The sequence below is a fragment of the Dasypus novemcinctus genome, chromosome 3, assembly GCF_030445035.2.
Source record: "Dasypus novemcinctus isolate mDasNov1 chromosome 3, mDasNov1.1.hap2, whole genome shotgun sequence".
Lineage (NCBI taxonomy): Eukaryota > Metazoa > Chordata > Mammalia > Cingulata > Dasypodidae > Dasypus > Dasypus novemcinctus.
This window is the reverse complement of record NC_080675.1, coordinates 33218047-33236054: the sequence shown is the minus strand read 5'-3', so window position 1 is coordinate 33236054 and position 18008 is coordinate 33218047. Positions and strand designations below refer to the sequence as shown.

Genomic DNA, 18008 nt, shown 5'->3' with positions numbered 1-18008 from the left:
AAGGATCCTGGGCAAGAGCTAGAAAAGCTAAGTTGAGAGAAGTAGAGAAAGACAGACAAGTTCAGGGTCATGGATTGAAGGCCATGAATTTGAGAAAGAGGAGGTGCACAGTTAGATAGAGCCAGGAGGCCAAGGAGCCTGGACCCAATCCCTGCGCTCAAGTGTGAGCCTGGGAATAATCTGCCCTCTTCCCTGGGCTCCAATGTCCTCATCTGTAAAATCCAGGGTTGGCATAGCTGCAAGTTAAGTCCCTATCTGGCACTATGAGTCTATGAAGCTACCAGTGACTATTTCTGAAAAGCAGAAACTTCTTAATGGTGAGGGGTTCGGATGTCCTTCCCACTCCTATTCCCCTCGACCTAGCAAACCCTGATCTTGAAGTATGGACGACTGGAAACCCAGGGAAATCAGATCTGGAAGGGGCTTTCAGGAGAATTTAGCCCAATGTACCGCTGGGAAAGCAGCATGATGTAGTGGAGCCAATCCCAGCTCCATCTTTCCAGGGCTTGGCACCTTGGGCAGACACTGCCGAGCCTTGCTTTGCTCACCTGTGAAATGAAGCCCCTAATCCCCAACTTGCACAAGTGTTTGATTGTTAGCCTGAAGTGGGAGCTGTTACGTTTATTAAAAATGAGCGCAGGACCAGACAGATGAACTGATGGGTCCAAGGCTGCCAAGTAGGGCATCTCCATGGCTGGATCCCAGGCCTTTGACTCCAGAACCTGCAGGGGTCTGTCGCCAGCCAGAGGTTATGAATTAGCAGGACACGGGCGGGTGCAGCGCACAGATGTGTTTTGTTTGGCTCACACAGTGTTCTTTTCAAAATGGAATTAGTTGCCAATCTTAAAAATTGGGAGACTTCACACAGAAAAAAAATTCATATTTTCATCTAGTCTTGAAAACGCGGAGGATTTGTCTGCACTGGGCCTGCATTGTACTGGGGCTAATTAGGATGTCCCTGCCGGGGTGGGGAGGGGCACACCCCATCCAACCCTCTTTCTTCACCCGTGGTTACAGGCTTGGCCCGGGGAGATGACTGAGTTTACAACCCTAGCCTTAGAACAACTATTTGTCTAGAATTTTCTCTTTCAGCCCTGCCCACTGTTCACTGAAACAGCCCAATATTTCACAGCTGAGGTTCAGACTTTGGCCTTTGGAAGTGAGAGGATTTGGCTCGAGAAGATGGGAGAGCTGACTCCAGGGGAGAGGAGGGCAGTTTCCAGCAGCTCAGCCCCAGGGGAGATGCTGGGGGGGGGGGCTCGCCCTGCAGCTGTGAGGGGGCAGTGTGGGTGTTGGCTGCCGTGGGTGGGAGGAGGCAGAGGTGAGGCCTGGCCCCTGGACCGCCCTGCTGTGGGGAGGGACTGCAGCCCCTGGCTCAGAGCAGCCATGTTTCTGTGGGGGAATGTCTGGTATGTTTGGTATTTGGGTGTTTACTTTCCAGGGTGCTCGTGGGTCCCTGGTGTTGAAATGTGGCTCCTCCATGCTGGGGAGGGGAATGGGGGTCCTGGTGGGCCCTGGGCCTGGCTGGCTGCTCTGGGAAATCTGAATGGAGGGCTTGATGAGGAGGCTACAAGGCTGTCCCTTCAGGACAAATCGCATGCCCGGAAGTACCCCCGCCCTGTCTCCCCCTCCCCGGGGCTCCTTTCTAGGCAGCCTTACAACCTCCCTTTTACAAGTGAGGGATGGAGTGGCTTGTCCAGGAGAGCACTGGTCCATCACAGAGCTGCTGGGGAACCCAGGCTTCTAAGAACCCCTCCAAAGTCCACAGTGGTGACCCTGTCACTGTGAGCCTAAGATAAGCCTAGTTCTCTCTGCCCATGGCTGCAATTCTCCGTATGAAACAAAGCCCTTCAGACTTTCATTATTCTAGTTAGTGCTAGTTCCCCCCTCTATTTTTGCCTGTCACCTTCTTTATTGCTCCTTTCTCTTATGGCTTTGCTCATTTGAATGCTGCTATGTTTTCCAGACCTTGGGTTGAAAAGTGTCCTTTCTTTCTTTCTCTTTGTGGGTCCCGCAATAGATATATTTGAAGATGCATATGAAAAGTCAGAATTCAAAATCACGTCTGGGTACTGCTGCCACTGTGTGAAAACTGCATGGCCTGCAGATGGGGCCTGAGACACATGACCACGGGGGGCAGGAGAGGGGCAGCCAGGCACAGGCGGCCGAGTAGGTGTTGGTGCTGACCCCAGGAAGGAGGCCAGCTCCGGAGGGAAGCTCAAGCAGCCCTTCAGTGGCCTCCAGAGGAAACGTTTCTGTGTCCGTGAACCACCTGGGAATCTTCTTAAAATGCAGATTCTGGTTCAGTAGGTCTGAACCAGGTGAGGCTGGTGCTGCCGTGGGTGGGCCACTCGGAGTGGTGGAGTCAGTGTGAGCGCGGCAGTGATCACGGTCCCTGAAAGAAGTTCTCGGCTGTTGCTCTCCATGCCTCCTGCCTGCTGGCCCTGAGTGGGACTCTGACTGCGGATGGGCTTGTGGGGTCACAGAGACAGAGCCATGCCCGGCATGTTCTCCTTGGCTGGCAGCTCCACTCCCTGCTGTGCCCAGGAGGCCAGTGTCTGCAGTCTGCGTTACCCAGGATCCCTTGCACTCTCTGGCGTCTGGTTGGGGTTGGCCAGGGGGAGGCGCCGGGGGGCAGAGAGGGTTTGGGGGTATTTATTCCCCCGGATGGCTCCCTGCCAGGCACTGGTTAGGCTGTGGCTTTTTCCTCTCCCGGAGGCCATGGATCCCGTCTGGGGGTCCTGTCTGCTGGCTACAGCCTCGGCTATTCCCAGGATCCACGGACCACCTCTGCCCCTGGCTCCTTCCCCCACCCCTCCGTAAATAGTTCCGTCATTGGACTCTCTTCAGAGACACCATTTAGAGTGAGCTGCCTCCCCTTCCTGGTCTAGGGGATTTGACATAGACCCAGGTGACCCACCCCCGTTGCTTTGCTGTGGCCCTCTCTGCTCACGGCCGCCGCTTCCTCATCCCGACTCTCCACCTTCCCAGAGGTGCTTGCAGCATTGGTCCTGGGTAGGGGTCCTGGGTGGGGTTCTCCCCAGGATCCCCAGGATCAATGAAGACCACCATCTGGTCCTTCACTGTCACCTGGCATTACCTGACTCTGCAAGGTGTAACTGGGGTGTCCTGGGCATCTTTCAGTGGCAAGAGGCAGAAACCTTCTTGAACTCCCTCCAAGCCCAAGGGGGGCATTTTCAGAACAGATACAGAACTTCTTCATGGAGGGGAAGCAGAGTCAGGCTCACCCGGGGTGGGATCGAGGACCAACAGTTTCTTGCCCTGCAAAGCTCATCTCCACGCTTTGCTCTCGCTGTCTCTCTCCACCATCTTGGTTTCTCTGTGTTCTGTGCATTTCTCTGGTTTGCTTTCTCTGCCTCTTTTCCTCTCTGCCTGCAGTGCTGTCTTTGCCTCTCTCTTTCTATAGCTCTCTCAGGACCTGGGTGAAGCGAGCGAGGTGCACAGAGCACAGCATTTAAGGACGCGCTCGCTCTCCGGCGTTGTCCCTGCACTTGCACAAGCCTGGGAGTGAGTGCCTCCTTAAGCACATGCCCTGCGTGCCTCCCTTGCCTCATCTGGTCCTGGCCCTGCTTTTCCTGCCCCTCGACCCCTTCTCTATCTGTCTGGCTAGCTGAGTGTCTCTCTCTGGTCTCTGCTCACCCCCATATGTCAGTAGCCAGATCTTCCTGCTTTTCCGGGCAGATGGCCGAGGTTGGCTGCCCCTGCCCTTATGTGCTCTTGAGTCCAGCACTCGGCATCTCTGAGTCCACTTTCAAATTTCCAGATCGGGTCAGTCATGCATGCCTTGGCCAGGCAGCTAGGCCCGGGGCTGGGCTCCTCCTGCCCTCACAGCAGGGGCTTGAGGAGGGGGTGGGGGCCAGGAAGATCAATTGATACGAGGGCCTGTTGGTTGTGGGTCCCCGAGGCTGTCCCTCAAATGCCAGTATGGCGGAGGGGCACCCCTTGCCTTCTGAACCCGGATAGCTTTGCCCTCAATGCGTTATTGGAAATTTGGGAAAAACAGAGCCAGAGCTAAGCTTAAGGACAGGGAAGGAGATGTGCCCCTCCTGTCCCCTAAACCCTCATTTCGTGGTTCTTTAAATATATTGAGTGTCAAGCTGCCTCCTACTCAAAGTCCTGGTTTTTCCAGCTGTATCTGCAGGAAAAAAAAATCAGCTCCCACTTTTGGGTTCCGGTTTTAGATGTCTGAGCTGTGCTGAAAACACTCTCTGCTGCCTCTCACCCACTCATGGCCAACTGCTTTAAAGAATTCAAGAGGCATCAAGACAGAGGGGGCAGCAGCCTTGACTCTGGGGACAAAAGAATAGCCTGGAAGAGGATGGGGAGAATTTCCACATGGTCCCATTGGGTCAGCGTAGACACCACCAGGCCTGGGTGGGAGGACCCGGCGTCGGCTCCTGGAGATGGAGAAGGCCGAGGCACACTGCCAAACTCCTATTTTATTGCGGGTAGGACCTCAAAACAGCTGGTTCCTACAGCTCCTCTGGACTGGTCAAGAGGATAAGCTCTTCAATAACAGCAAGAGGATGTAGGGGAGTTTTGGCTTTAACTGCTGTGAAGCCCTGCAGTGCAGTTTCATTTAGGAGGGTGTGGCGATGGGGTCTTTGGGAACATTCTTTGGCTTATTGGGAGATATCATCCAAGGTGACCTATAGGTGGAGGAAAGGCCAGGAGGTGGGTCTGGAAGCTGGTATTGGCTGTGGATTGTCCCAGGGCCTGCTCAGGATTCATGCAGACCTGCCACAACCAGCCGGAGCCTGTGCCTCAGGATCTAGAAGCTACCTTCAGCCCATGTGCCCGGTCCAAGCACGGCTGGACGCCTACACACAGAGAAAGTTGGCCAACCCTGGCAGAGAAGGCTCCTTCAGAGCAGTAGGGAAAGGACTATTCATTTGCTAACATGGACGATAAATAGCTTTTATAATTAAACAGTGTAAGCCTATGGCATCTTTTGCTGGATATCTTTCATTCATTCATTCAATCCACCAACATTTGTTGAGTTCCTACTCATGCTGTTTTATGCTGTGCAGGGATATTCAGGTTTCTCACCCTCCAGACTAACAGGGAAGACAGGTGCCTACCTACATGTGCAGAGAATTGCCATGGGATGTGAGAGACTCTACCAGGGAAGTGTCAAGGTGCTGTTGGAGCACAGAAAAGGCAGTTAATTCTCTCTAGGGAGTCAGAGGAGCCTTCCGGGAGGAGGTGACATTTGCTCTTGAAGGTTGAGTAAGAGTTTACCAAGTGGAAAAGAAAGGTCGTTTCAGTCGGGGCTGGGAGAACCTGGCTTGCTTGGAGAAGGGTGAGATGTTTGGAGTAGAGGGTGATGGAAGCAGGGGATTGATGTGGCTCGAGAGACTGGATGGAGCTAGCTTCTGATCTGGGCAGCAGCCCCGCCGGCTTGATCTCTTTAACTTCCTAACAATAGCTTTGAGCCGCTTTGCATCTGATGAGAAAGCCGCTTCCATTTGCTTCCGAGGATGAGGCCCTGTGCAAGGGTGGGGGTGGGGAACTAGGTCTTGAAGAAAAGGGGTGTGTCGCCTAGGAAACAGCGGCTCTGCTAGAGCCCGGGGGCTGCTCCGGGGGAGGGGTCTGAGGCCCACGAGGCCAGCAGTGCCCAGGTTGCACACATCGCCTTGGCAGTTTGCGGGCAAACCCTCTTGGCCGAGGGGAGATTGCACTGCCAGCCACTTCCTCCAGCTCCTTCCCTCTGCCGGTTGTCACGATTACCTTAGCTGTGTTGGGGTGAGGTTGAGGTTGGGCGGAATCAATTTCATCCAGGTTTCTATTTTCCCTGCTGCGGGTCAGCCAGAGGAGCTGTCACTTCTGGTTGCATTTCAAAGGAGGCCAAGGGGGTAGGTCGCGCTTGGGTGTGGCGGTGCTGCTGAGGCACCTCTCCAGCCAGGCTCCCAGCTAGGGTGGGAGGGGGCCAGAGGGAAGCACAGAGGTGGTGGAGAAGGGCAAAGAGGGCCTCCCCGCTGGGACCCGTGCCCACGGCGCGGGTGCTGGTCTCAGGTCCAGGCCCTCTCTCCGGAGCTCCTGGAGCATGCTGGGAGTGCGTGGAAAGAGGCTGCTTATTTTCCTGGCCTACAGCCCGTTTGGCTGAGACCTTGTTCCCAGCCTTGGCCTACCAGTCACCCCCCTGGCTCGAGAAGTGAAAGAGTTGGCAGGCTTGGAGCAATCCAGCGACTTCTCTAGTGGCCTCTGACCCTCGGCCGTCCCCTACACAGATGGCCCTGGGTGTCCTCTGGGTTTTCCTGGTTGGTAATGGGCTGCAGGAAGTACCACATCGAAGTGATCCTGACAGGCTGCGGCTCTGAAGCCCTGTGGTCTCCAGGAGGAGTGTGGAGGCTGGAAGCGTGCAAGTTCGAATCCTGGTTCTGCCGTTTCCTAGCTCTATGACTTTGGGCAAACTGAGCTCTTGAGCCTCAGTGTCTGCATGTGTACAATGGGGTAGCAATAGCACCCTCCTCACTGATTATGTGGATTGAAGTGTGTGGATTAACACAAAGCCTGCCACAAACAGCAGCTCTTTGGTTATTGTTATTAATGAAACAATACAAACCGCAACTTGGATGCAAAGTCAGGGTTGGGGGGCTGCGTTTCCTCCTTCACACATGGTGAACTTCCTAACGTGTCCTGGGGGAGCGGCAAGCCTGGAGACTCAGGAGGCCCTTGGGCTGGAGCTCCCTGTGGGCACGTTCGGGAGCCCCTGGATCTCCATCTCTTGCGGGCGAGTAATCCCAGGGGAGGAACATGCAAGGGCAGGGGGGAGAATTAAAAGCTCGGAAGAGGCTGGGGTGACCGTTGAGCAGCAAGAGGAGAGCAGATCCATGCGCTTGGAAGGACCAAGAGGGAGGAACATTGGGTGTGCAGAAGCTGTGGGGGTGAAAATCCCAAAAGAGGGCAGGAGGGGAGGGGGGGTAAGTCAGGGAGGGCGGAGGAGGGGCAGGCGGAATGTGAAAGCTGTGCCAGGTCCCAGGCAAATTTAAAGGAAGTTCCTGGGAACTGCTGGCCTGGAAAATGGTGCCCAGAGGGCTTGGTCTGGGCAGGAGAAGAGGCTGCCACTGCCCGTGGGTGCCACCTTCAGGTGGGTGGACTTGCTGGGCTCTGGGCCCTCCTAAACCCTGGCAGCACCCCCATCCTGGGACATCAGCCCCTCCCAGGAACGCCCACCGGCTCCCCGTGGGTCCTTGGACTGGCTGGACAACACTTCCGTCTCACTAACTGAGAGGCCAGTGGGCTGGCAGGCGGTGGGCTTGCTCACTGCCGGGATGTGGGTATAGAAGGGGAGATCTTGGCCTTTCAGGTTGTCCTCTGGGCCTGCCTCAATGTCTAATCGGTGGCTCTTTGCCCTACAGCTAGACGAGGAAGAGGAGCGAAGGAAAAGGCGCCGGGAGAAGAACAAAGTCGCAGCTGCGCGATGCCGGAACAAGAAGAAGGAGCGGACGGAGTTTCTGCAGCGGGTGAGCAGGGCAGCTGGTTCAGGTGGGGGTGGGCTCAAGGACTTCTAGACCAGACGGCATCATCAAATACCTGCAGAATCTGTGTGCACCTGCTGGCACCTGCCAGGCAGCCTCGCCCCTTGGCTCAGCCCTGCCCCCTCACTTGTGCCTCTCTCCTGGGACCAAGAGCGCCAAGGCAGCCTGCAGTAATTCCTGCCCACACAGGTCCCTGGGAACCCCAGGGTCTCCGCTGACGTGAGACCCCAGGTACTGACGGGCCCCTTTGGCCTGGGACCAGTCCTGCCCATTTTAGTGCCCTGGTGGCTCAGTAGCTGTGGTGGTGCAATGTCACGAGGCCGTGATGGTGGGCCTGTGGGCAGTGGGTACATCACAGCCTGGCCACCGGAGCCCTTCCCCTGCATATCAAAAAATAGTAGAAGGGAGTGAGGGAGCATGACCAGAAAGCTAATTAGGCCAGGCCAGTAGTCTCCAGCCCCTACTCCCCCTATAATATTTTCATTACTAAATAATAATAGTAATAATATATAGTAATAGCAGAGTAGTTCAGGCAAAGTTCTATAGTTCACAATAATTATCAACCTTTATAAGATTGCGCACTGTGCTAAGTGCTGTACATATATTATCTCATTTTATTGTCATAGTAACTATATGAAGTAGATCCTTTTCTTATCCTCTTTCTATTAATGGGGAAACTGAGGCACAGTGCGGTAAAGTAACTTGGCCAGATCTCTCAGCTACTAAGTCAAGCCTCAGGCTAACTTCAAAGCCTTTGTTCTTAATACTCTGCTCTGCTGCCTCTCATTCATTCATTCCTTGATTCAACCAGTAGTTTTAAGTGTGTACTAAGTGCCCAGCGCTGTGCCAGGTACACCAGGGGGCACATTGGGAGAAACAGACAATGTCCCTTCCAGGGGAGCTGGAGAGACAAGGCTGGGGTTGGCCTTGGTGTGCCTGACAATGGGAGGGTCTGTGGGTCTCCTCTTATGCTTGCACCACGCAGAGAGCAATTATGAGGTCAGGGGTATCAGCAGCCCGGGGCCATGCGTGTGCCTCTGTCAGTGCGATCTAGGCAGGGAAATGGCTATTGGAGGCAGGTCTTCCAAGGCACCTCCCTTGGGAGAGAGGGTGGTGCATGTAACACTGGGCTGATGTTTTCAAGAAGTTTCTAAGACCCAGGTCTCACCTGGGCCTTCATGATGGACAGATGGTCATGCGCCTCACTTGCAGCCAGTTAGCCTTGAGAGCGTGCCACGGGCAGAGCAGGGTGAGGCGTGGCAGGGAACAGAGAAGTTTCCCATCAGATCCCTGGCTTCAAGGGATGTGTCAACCTGGAAGCAGGCAAGATATGTGTGTCCAGGTGATCAGCACACCAACACAGAGGACAATGCCCAAACAACGGTGCCAGCTACTCGTCACATTCCAGCAGCACTAAGCACCTACTGTGTGCCAGGCATTGCTCATGTCTCATTTAATCCTAATAACGTTCCAGCAAGATGAGTATTTCTCATTCCCATTTTAGAGACTGACCTCCGGCTCAGAGAAGTCAAGTTCTTGCCCGAGGTCACTGCTAGCAAGTGGTGGGGCTGGGATTCAGTCAGGCATGTGCTGATCCGTCATCCTTCCAGTAGGTACTTGTTGCATGTCCCCTGCACGGTGGACAAGTGGACTTGATGTCTGCAGGGAGACAGCAGATGGGAGTGAGGTGGAGTAGCATGTGCTGAGTGTTATTTTGGACAAGCCCAGGAACTGTGAGCATAGGGCAGGGGTCCTCTCCTGGTCGAGGCTAAGGATGGCTTGGTCAAGTTAAGGCAGAGAGGAGGAGGAGCTGGCAAGATGAAGGACAGGGATGCAAGGGGTACCAGGAACGGCACAAGTAAAGACAGAGGCAAGAGAGGGGATGTAAGGAATTGAAATGAACGTCAGTGTGGCGCAGAAGTAGAAGAATGAAGAGGCATGGGGGCTGCGGTTGCTTTTTTTTTTTCAATTAAAAAAATTTATACATTTTAAAGAAACTTTAGATTACATAAATGTTAGATAAAAAATAAAGGGGATTCCCATATATCCATCCCTCCACACTTTCCCACATTCACAACATCCTTCATGCAGATCCTTAATATGTACAGTGACCCCAAATCCCAGGTTCTTTGGGACAGACCCAGTTAACCTCTGTTGTCTTGGCCTAATTATCAATAGCACCTTCTTTCATTCTCAGAAGTGTCCCCACTAGGGTGATGACGTTTATGGAGAGCCATCGAAGGGCTTTGGGAGGAGAGAGACATACCTTTAAAGGAACCCTCTGGCCGCAACGTGGGGCCCGGGTTGGAGCAGCTGAGAGTAGGGCAGGGAGATGAGTAACGTGGTGTCGTGTGGTCCCCGTGAGGTCAGGTGGTGGCCAAAGGACGAAGGGATGGGCCTCCCCTGGTCTGGGAGGGAGGTGTGGGCAGGCCTCTCTGGGTTCAAGCCTACTCTCCCCTGCACCCCAACGGCCCTCTCTTCTCTGGTCTTGGGCCCAGAGGTTGGGGGTGAGGTTTAGGGCACGGGCAGAGGGCTCTGTCAACAGTTGGCACCCACAACCCAGGGAGGGGATTCTTTATTTTTTAATAGGTAAAACATTTATAAGGTTCAAAGGTACAAAAGGCTATTTATATATATATGTATGTAGATGTAGATAGGTAAATAGTCATCCCCCCAAGCTTGACCCCTGGATACCCAGACCCGCCCCTGGGGGATTCCCGCTGCTTGGCTGAGCTGGCCGCCTGCGGCAGCTGAGGCTGGCTTGTGCACGGGTCAAGACTGTGCCTTGCCTTCAGGCCCCGGGGCCACCTCATACCTTCCGTCGGCCATCTGTCCCAGTCCTGTCTAGCTCGCCAAGCCCTGTAGCGGCTGCCGCGTCTATCGCAGGCCTCTGGGCATTGGTAGCGAAAGCACCACCTCACACTCCCCTGGCGCGTTGCCCGCTGCACAGCCCCTCTCCCCTCTGTAGTCACAGTGACTCTGGAAGGCGGCAAGGCAGCCCCATTCTGCTGACAAGGATCCTGAGGCTCCAAGGAATTAAAGATTTGCTTGGGGCCACGCAGCAACTGAGTGAGGACTAGACCCCAGGGCCTTGCCTGTCACCCAGTGCTCTACCCAGATTGCCCAGGCTCAGAGAAAGTGGGAAACTCGTTCACAGTGGCACAGCTAGCAAGTGACAGAGGCAGGATTTGAACCCAGGCAGGCTCTGAATGCCACACACCAGGATGCTTCCCAACTCCTAGATAAAGTTGCATGTCAATGGAATTCTAGTTTAATTGCATCGGGCAGCTTATTTTATAGTCAGGAATTTTAATGCCTGTAGTTTTCTGGGCCAGTCACCCTATTTTCTGGGCAGAAATCAAGGCCCAGAGAGGGAAAGTAATTTGGCCAAAGTCACACAGCCCAGAGAAGTCACATCACCCAGCTCTTCAGCCTGTATTTTTTTCTGTTGCCTCTACTGACCACCTGGTAGGAAGCAGAACCTTCACTAGTGTGAATTCTGTTCCAAGAGGACAAATGGTTGCATTTTCTCTAGGGCAAGAAATATCACCCAGAAGTCAAAATGACCACCAAACATGTAAGCAGAATTATTCACTTCCTAATTAATATGTGAAGATTCTAGCCCACCCACTTTAATTAATTAGGAAACGTCAGGTAATTGCTGCTGTAAAACCACCAACCACCTCCCCCACCATTGTTAAAAAAAGAGTCCTCGGAACTCAATTTACACTTATACAATAAATAAATATGTAGCCCTAACCAGAAGCCCTCTAAGTACAGAAGGAAATAAAACTAAAAAGCAGTTAGGTATATTCTGGCAGCCAGACAGTCGGAGTTCAGGCTCCTCCACGATGTTTATTAAATTTTAAAATCAACCAAGGGAAACGTGCTCCGGTGGTAAATGCACGTGCGAGGCGAAGCGCCCCGCCTGGCTGCCGCTGTGTGCTGCGGCCCCTCGCGGGTGGGCTGGCAGGACGCGCGCGCGTGTGGAAGAGGAGGCCCTGCCGCTGCCCCTTGATGTCCAGCTGTGACTTCAGACTCGCCGCGCCTAAAACCGAACTCCTCCCTCGCCCTTCCCCCGCCCCGCCCAGAGCCGGCCCCGCCCCGCCAGGCCCCGTGTTCTCCCCGCCCTCCGCCGGCGCAGTCGCAGTTTCCTCCTCCAAATCCAGGCGTCCGGGACCCTGCCGGAGCTTTCAGCACGCCTCTCCGCTCGGTGGCCCTCTGTCCCCGCTGCCCCGGAAGGATGCTCGCTCTCGCTGCTGTTTTCACCTCCTCCTCCTCTGGTCCCCTCCGTGGACCTCCACCCACCTCCCAGACCCACCCTTTTCCTCCAGAGCAGCCTCATCTGAAAACCGGGGAGATAATAGGAGCGACTCCCGAGGGTGGCTGTGAGAGGAAGTAAGCGAGCGCCTGTAATACGGGAGCGCGGCTGGGTCCATTGCCTGCTCAGGAAAAGCTACTGTTGCTTCTGCTTCGCTCCCTCCTCTTTCTTCATTCTTACCACCCTGTTCCTTCCCTCCCCCTCCTTCTCCTCTTCTCCTTCTCCTTCCTCAGACTATGACCTTGCTAATAGGTTCATGTGAAAATCCATACGCCTCCCTGGCCCTTGGGTTGACAAAGTGCTTTTCCCCATAGGAGTTCCTTTAGTCAAAACTCACAGTCAACCCCCTTTTTACAGGTGAGGTAACTATGGCTCAGAGAGGTGAAGAGACATCCCCCAGATTTTGGTTTTAAATCCCATGAGCTTTCCCACAGCTTTAGTCTGGCTCTAAACATTTTTTTTTTTTTAAGATTTTTATTTTTTATTTATTTCTCCCCCCCCCCACCCCAGTTTTCTGTTCTCTGTGTCCATTCCCTGTGTGTTCTTCTGTGTCTGCTTATATTCTTGTCAGCAGCACCAGGAATCTGTGTTTCTTTTTGTTGCGTCATCTTGCTGCGTCAGCTCTCCGTGTGCGCAGCGCCATTACAGGGCAGGCTGCACTTTTGTCGTGCTGGGCGACTCTCCTTAGAGGGTGTGCTTCTTGCGCATGGGACTCCCCTACGCGGGGGACACCCCTGCAAGGCAGGGCACTCCTTGCACGTGTCAGCACTGCACGTGGGCCAGCTCACCACGTGGGTCAGGAGGCCCTGGGTTTGAACCCTGGAACTCCCATGTGGTAGGTGGACGCTCTATCTGTTGAGCCAAATCTGCTTCCCTCTAAACGCACTTTTCCAGTTTTACACCCTTATCTAGTCCTAAACTGAGCTATAGTCAAACTGGAATATTTTAGTCTCCTACACACACCTTAGACTTTCCAAGGCCGTGTCCTTGCTCACGTGGGGCTCCCCTACCTGAAATTCCTTCCCTGATCTCTACCCATGATTGGGCTTTTCAAGCCCAAGGTCAGATCCTACCCCTTCTTTGAGGCCCTGGGTGGCTGAGGTCACTGAGGAAGTGCTGCCTTGCTGGATAGAGTCCCTCTTCCCTGGGACTGGAAGCCCCTTGAGATCCGTGTTGGGTGCTCTTGGCCATCTGGGATCTGCCAGAGTGTTCACTGTACACAGCCGGACCCAGCAAATGCCCATAAAGGCATGGACTGAATTGAGGCCGCTAGAGGCAGAGGCTCAGGAGAAGACAAAGCTGGAGCTAAGACCTCTGGCTGGGGGAAACTGGATGGTCAGAGGGTTTGTGAGATGTCCCCAAGATCATCCAGCTGGTCGCACCCAGTGAGCATGTGGCCAGGATTCACACCTGAGTGCCCCAGGGACCCAGACTCCTCTTGTTTCCCGTGGAGTGCCTCCTGGCTCTTGGGGACGGACTTCTCAGAATTCTGCAATCAGTGGGCCAGGCCAGCTTCCCTGTTGTGCCTCAGCTCATTGAACTAAAGATCACCGTTGCTGGCTTTTAATAGTTCTCCCCGATCATTTTTTCCCTTTGCGAGGCACAAAGCTGCCCCCTTGGCGCCCGGTCACGAGGCCTGTGCGTTTCGGCAGTTCTGAGTTCCCAAGGTGCTCACGCTCCCGGCTCAGAGATGACTTCAGGGAACAATCCCGTCAGACTGGCTGGCAGGGGGGAAGCAGAGTCACTGGGATGGGTGTGCCCCCTGGGTCCCCACGCGCTCCCAAGGGGTTGCTCAGCCCATGTCCCCAGGCAGAAGAGTGAGTTCATAGTCCCAGGCCCGTCCCAGGCGTCCCGGCGTCCACTCACAGCTCCAGCCCCAGCTTGCTCTTGGTCTGAAACTGGCTTCTGGACCTTGGTGCTAGCGCCGTTTTGGACTGGATCACCCTTTGTTGTGGGGAGCTGTCCTGTACCCTGTTTAGCAGTGTCCCCGGCCTCTACCCACTAGGTGCCAGGGACACCCTGACAGCTGTGACAACCAAAAATGCTCTAGGCATTGCCTGATGTCTCCAGGGGGACAAAATCACCCCCTAGTTGAGAACCACTGGTCTAAAATTTTTGCTGACCCTTGAATAAAATCCAACTCTTTCAAACTGGTTTGAGTTTTTAGACATAGTCCAAGAAAAATCATTCAGATGCTTTTCTGCTTTCCTCTTTTGACGTCTGAGCCTTGAATTGATATGCCTACTACCTGTCCACTATATAACCACACCCCCTCCCCCCAAATTAAGGCCGCAGCATCCTTTCCTTTCCCTGGAGGCTCTGGGAATGAGCTGACAATTCACTGGAAATTTCATTTGAAGTCTGTTTGAAACCAACCTGTTTTTGGCTCCAGAGGGATGGCTGTCGATGGCCTCCCAGTGGGGAAATCTGCTAGATAACGGGGGATAAAAGGAGAGGCTGTTTAAATACTTGTAGCCCAATAGCAGGCAGCACATGTTTTAGGAGGAACGACACGAGCATGCTGGGCTTGCTGATCCCATAGGCCAAAGTATCCCCCCACGTGCCCGTATCACACATCAGAACACGTTATCATTGCGCTGCCGTCCACGGTCTCCCAGAACCCCTCCAAGGACCTCCGTGGACCTGCTCTAAAGCCATGTGGCCTCTATTCTCTTCCCACCTCTTGTTTCTTGTGCAAAGGCCCTGAGGCTAGAGAAGCATATATGAGAGGTTCTGAGGTGTATTTGAGAAACAGGGAGGAGGCTGCTGTGTCTGGAGGGGATTGAGTGAGGGGAGACAGGTGGGAGATGAGCAGGGTGGTCCCAGGACATAACCTGGGCTCATCCCGCTGCTGACAAAGGCCAGTGTCACCGGTCTATCGGGCACCACCTGCAGAAAGACAGTTAACACGGGGACTCAAGAGCAGCCTCTGGACTTCCTCCAGTAGGAACCCCACAGGCAGAAAACAGGCAAATGCCAGCCCCCAGCCCAGAGCCGGTCCCCGGGGAGAGCGTAAAGCTGTCCGTCTGTATTTGTGCACAGGAATCTGAGCGGCTGGAGCTCATGAACGCGGAGCTGAAAACGCAGATCGAGGAGCTGAAGCAGGAGCGGCAGCAGCTCATCTTGATGCTGAACCGGCATCGTCCCACCTGCATCGTCCGGACCGACAGCGTCAAGACCCCCGAGTCAGAAGGGAACCCGCTGCTGGAACAGCTAGAGAAGAAGTGACCATGGGCCGGGAGGAGGAAGCGGAGGAGGAGGAGGCGGAGGAGGAGGAGGAGGACGTGTGAAGAGGGAGGAGGAGAGGTCCGGAGGGCCCCGCCTCGATCCGTGAAAAACTGTACAGCGAGCCTCGGCCCCGCGTCGGCGGGGCTTTGTGTGTGAGTGGAACTCAGATCAGCCGCGCCAGGGGCCGGCGGAGGATGGCCCAGCGGGACGAGCGCTGAGACCAAAGTCGACCTGCGGGGGGTGCTGGCCCGCTCGAGGGAGCAGGACGGGGCACCCCGCCAGGCCGCCGCGGGCTCTCCTCCTGCCTCCCGGCCGGGCACCCACCTGCAGGACCCCCTGGCCACCGGGAAGAGCCAGGCCTTGGAACCAAAACGCAGCTGGGGATGGGCCGCGGCGCGAAACTGCGACACGCCTGCCCCCAGCCCGCAGCCCCGACCCCGATGCCAGGCTGGAGAGGGGGCGTGCCGCGGGGCCCAGCTCGGCCCAGCCCTGCCCTGCCCTGCCGGGGAGGCGGCGGTCCCGGGGCGCCCCTTCGCCGACCCTGCTGGAGTTTGCTGTGGGCACTGAGGCGCGGGCGCCCTTCCAAAGCACATACTCACTCGAATGTTTACAGACTGGCTGACCTGGCAGTGCTTTCAAATGCACATGTTTTTTTATACGTTCTTTTTTTTTTTTTTTTAATATTTTTTACCAAAAAAAAAAAAAGATTTTATACGAGCAATATATATATGGATTTCTATAATCACTCGATGTGATACAGTATAAATATGCTATGGTTGGTTTGTTATGAACAGATATCCACCAGTAATGGCCGTTGTGTGTAACTCCTAAGTACTGTAGTCTCTGGTGTCGGGGTGGCCGGGGCGGGGGTGGGGTGCAGTCCATCCTTGTAAACCCTTCATAGTACTCAGTCCTGTATCGCTCAGTAAACGTTACTCTTACTTACCCTGCCGCCTCCTGTGGTGTCTGCCTGGGGAACGGGCTTGCAAGGCAGGCTCGGTGGGCATTTTTGGAGCACCTGCTGTAGCCCTTAGTGTTCACAGGTAAGTATGAATATGCCCCTTTTATGGATGAGGAAGCCGAGGTGCAGAGAAGTTAAATCTGCAGTCACCGTTTTGAGAGCACTGGCTTCGTTCATTCACGTCACACTTGCTGAGTGCCTACCTGTGTGTGCCAGGCACTGTGCAAGGTGCTGAGTATTCACTGGGGAACAAAACAGACCTAGGCCCTGCCCTCCAGGAGCTCACTGTCATGAGCCAAGTCCTGGACTTGTTCCACACACCGTCTCATTTCATCTTTTTTTTTTTTTTAATTTCTCTCCCCTTCCTCCCCACCCCGGTTGTCTGTTCTCTGTGTCTATTTGCTGCATCCTCTTTTGTCCACTTCTGTTGTTGTCAGCGGCACGGGAATCTGTGTTTCTTTTTGTTGTGTCATCTTGTGTCAGTTCTCCATGTGTGCAGCGCCATTCCTGGGCAGGCTGCACTTTCTTTTGCACTGGGCAACTCTCCTTACAGGGCGCACTCCTTGCGCGTGGGGCTCCCCTACATGGGACACCCCTGCGTGGCAGGGCACTCCTTGCGCGCATCAGCACTGCACATGGGACAGCTCCACACGGGTCAAGGAGGCCCAGGGTTTGAACCGCGGCCCTCCCATGTGGTAGACGGTCGCCCTAACCACTGAGCAAAGTCTGCCGCCCCCTCATTTCATCTTAATACCAGCCTAGCCGGGGTGAAGCAATTGTCCTCATTTCACAGTTGGGGAATTAGCGGCCCAGGGAGATTAAATTTTCAGCTACCATCAGTTGACCTGTTATGTGACAAGCATGTATGGACTTTGTTAATCTTCACAATGGCATGGAATAGACGTCATCACCCCCATTTTACGAGAAACTTCACTGCGTCTCAGAAAGGGCCAGTGACTTTCCCAAGGTCACCAGCTAACACAGGGCATTGCTGGAGTTTGCTCTCTTCCTCCAAAGGCCTGTGACTCTCCCCCCATTGCCAGCTGACTGTGCAGTTGTCACTGTGGTCGAATGTCTCACCTGATTGGAACAGGAAGCCTGCAAAGCCACAGTTACGGATTTAGTTCCTGGGCAGGATGGATAGAGTTCCAGTCTGTCCCATGATCACGGAGTGAACCAGCTTTGTGACAAATGTGTGCCTGACCGGGGGACGACTCATCCCCACTTCACTGCCACGGCTGGGAAACCTGTGCCCTCAAGCAGGAGCAGCTCAGTGTGACACTCGGTCCCGGCCGTGAACTCGGTCCGTGATGGTTCACAAGGCCCTGTGTCATTTGAGGTGACAGCTCCAGGAGAAAGGTGGGGTGGGTGCTTCAGGCTCCATTTTACAGTTGTGCAGACTGGGGCTAACCGAAGGTGAAGTTCACCCAGCTAAAAAGAGGCGGGACTGAGACTTGATCACGACTCTCTCCATCACTGGGGCCAGATAACTGTGTGTCGACGAGGCTCCGAGTCAAGGGCAGCAGTGACCGTGGGCTGCTTCCCAAATCAGGGACAAGTCCTCCTGGGACCGGCGGGAAGGGAGAGTCTGTCATTCCTGTTCCTTCTTAGCCCCTCACTAGCTGTCCAGTTTCCTCCACTGGCCACGCTGGTGTGGTCTCCCCTGCCTTCTAGGTGGGCCAGGTCAGCCCGCTCTCAGCTGTGTCCTTGGCCTGCAACTCTTTATCATTTTCAAGTCATGAGGAAAATGAAGGCATGGACCTTCAAGGATTCTTGGGACCTGGTAGAAGGACCTGCAGGACAGCAGCCCACCACCGGCTCTGTTCCTCTGTACCGCAAACCAGCATCTCCAGAATAGAGCCCCCCCGCCCCAACCCCAGCTTCTGGGCATGGGCTGTGCCCCCAGAATGACGCTCCTGTGGGTGGCCAGGAGTCACAGTTGTGGACTTCATTGTAAGAGACAAAGTCGGTGTTTTCTGTGTGCTGGTGCTCTTCT

The 18008-nt window shown here is 54.6% G+C and overlaps 1 protein-coding gene across 3 annotated transcripts in view; it reads left to right on the top strand.

Moving 5' to 3' along the window:
- The window catches only part of JDP2 (Jun dimerization protein 2), a 39988-nt gene extending 23991 nt beyond the window's left edge, over nt 1-15997 (top strand). For all 3 annotated transcript variants that reach the window (XM_004455182.5, XM_004455180.5, XM_004455181.5), the window contains exons 3-4: nt 7383-7487; nt 14866-15997. In XM_004455182.5, coding sequence (XP_004455239.1) covers nt 7383-7487; nt 14866-15051 — 291 coding nt within the window. In that variant the 3' untranslated portion in view covers nt 15052-15997. The remainder of the gene's footprint in view (nt 1-7382; nt 7488-14865) is intronic.
- Nucleotides 15998-18008: the final 2011 nt, after the last annotated feature.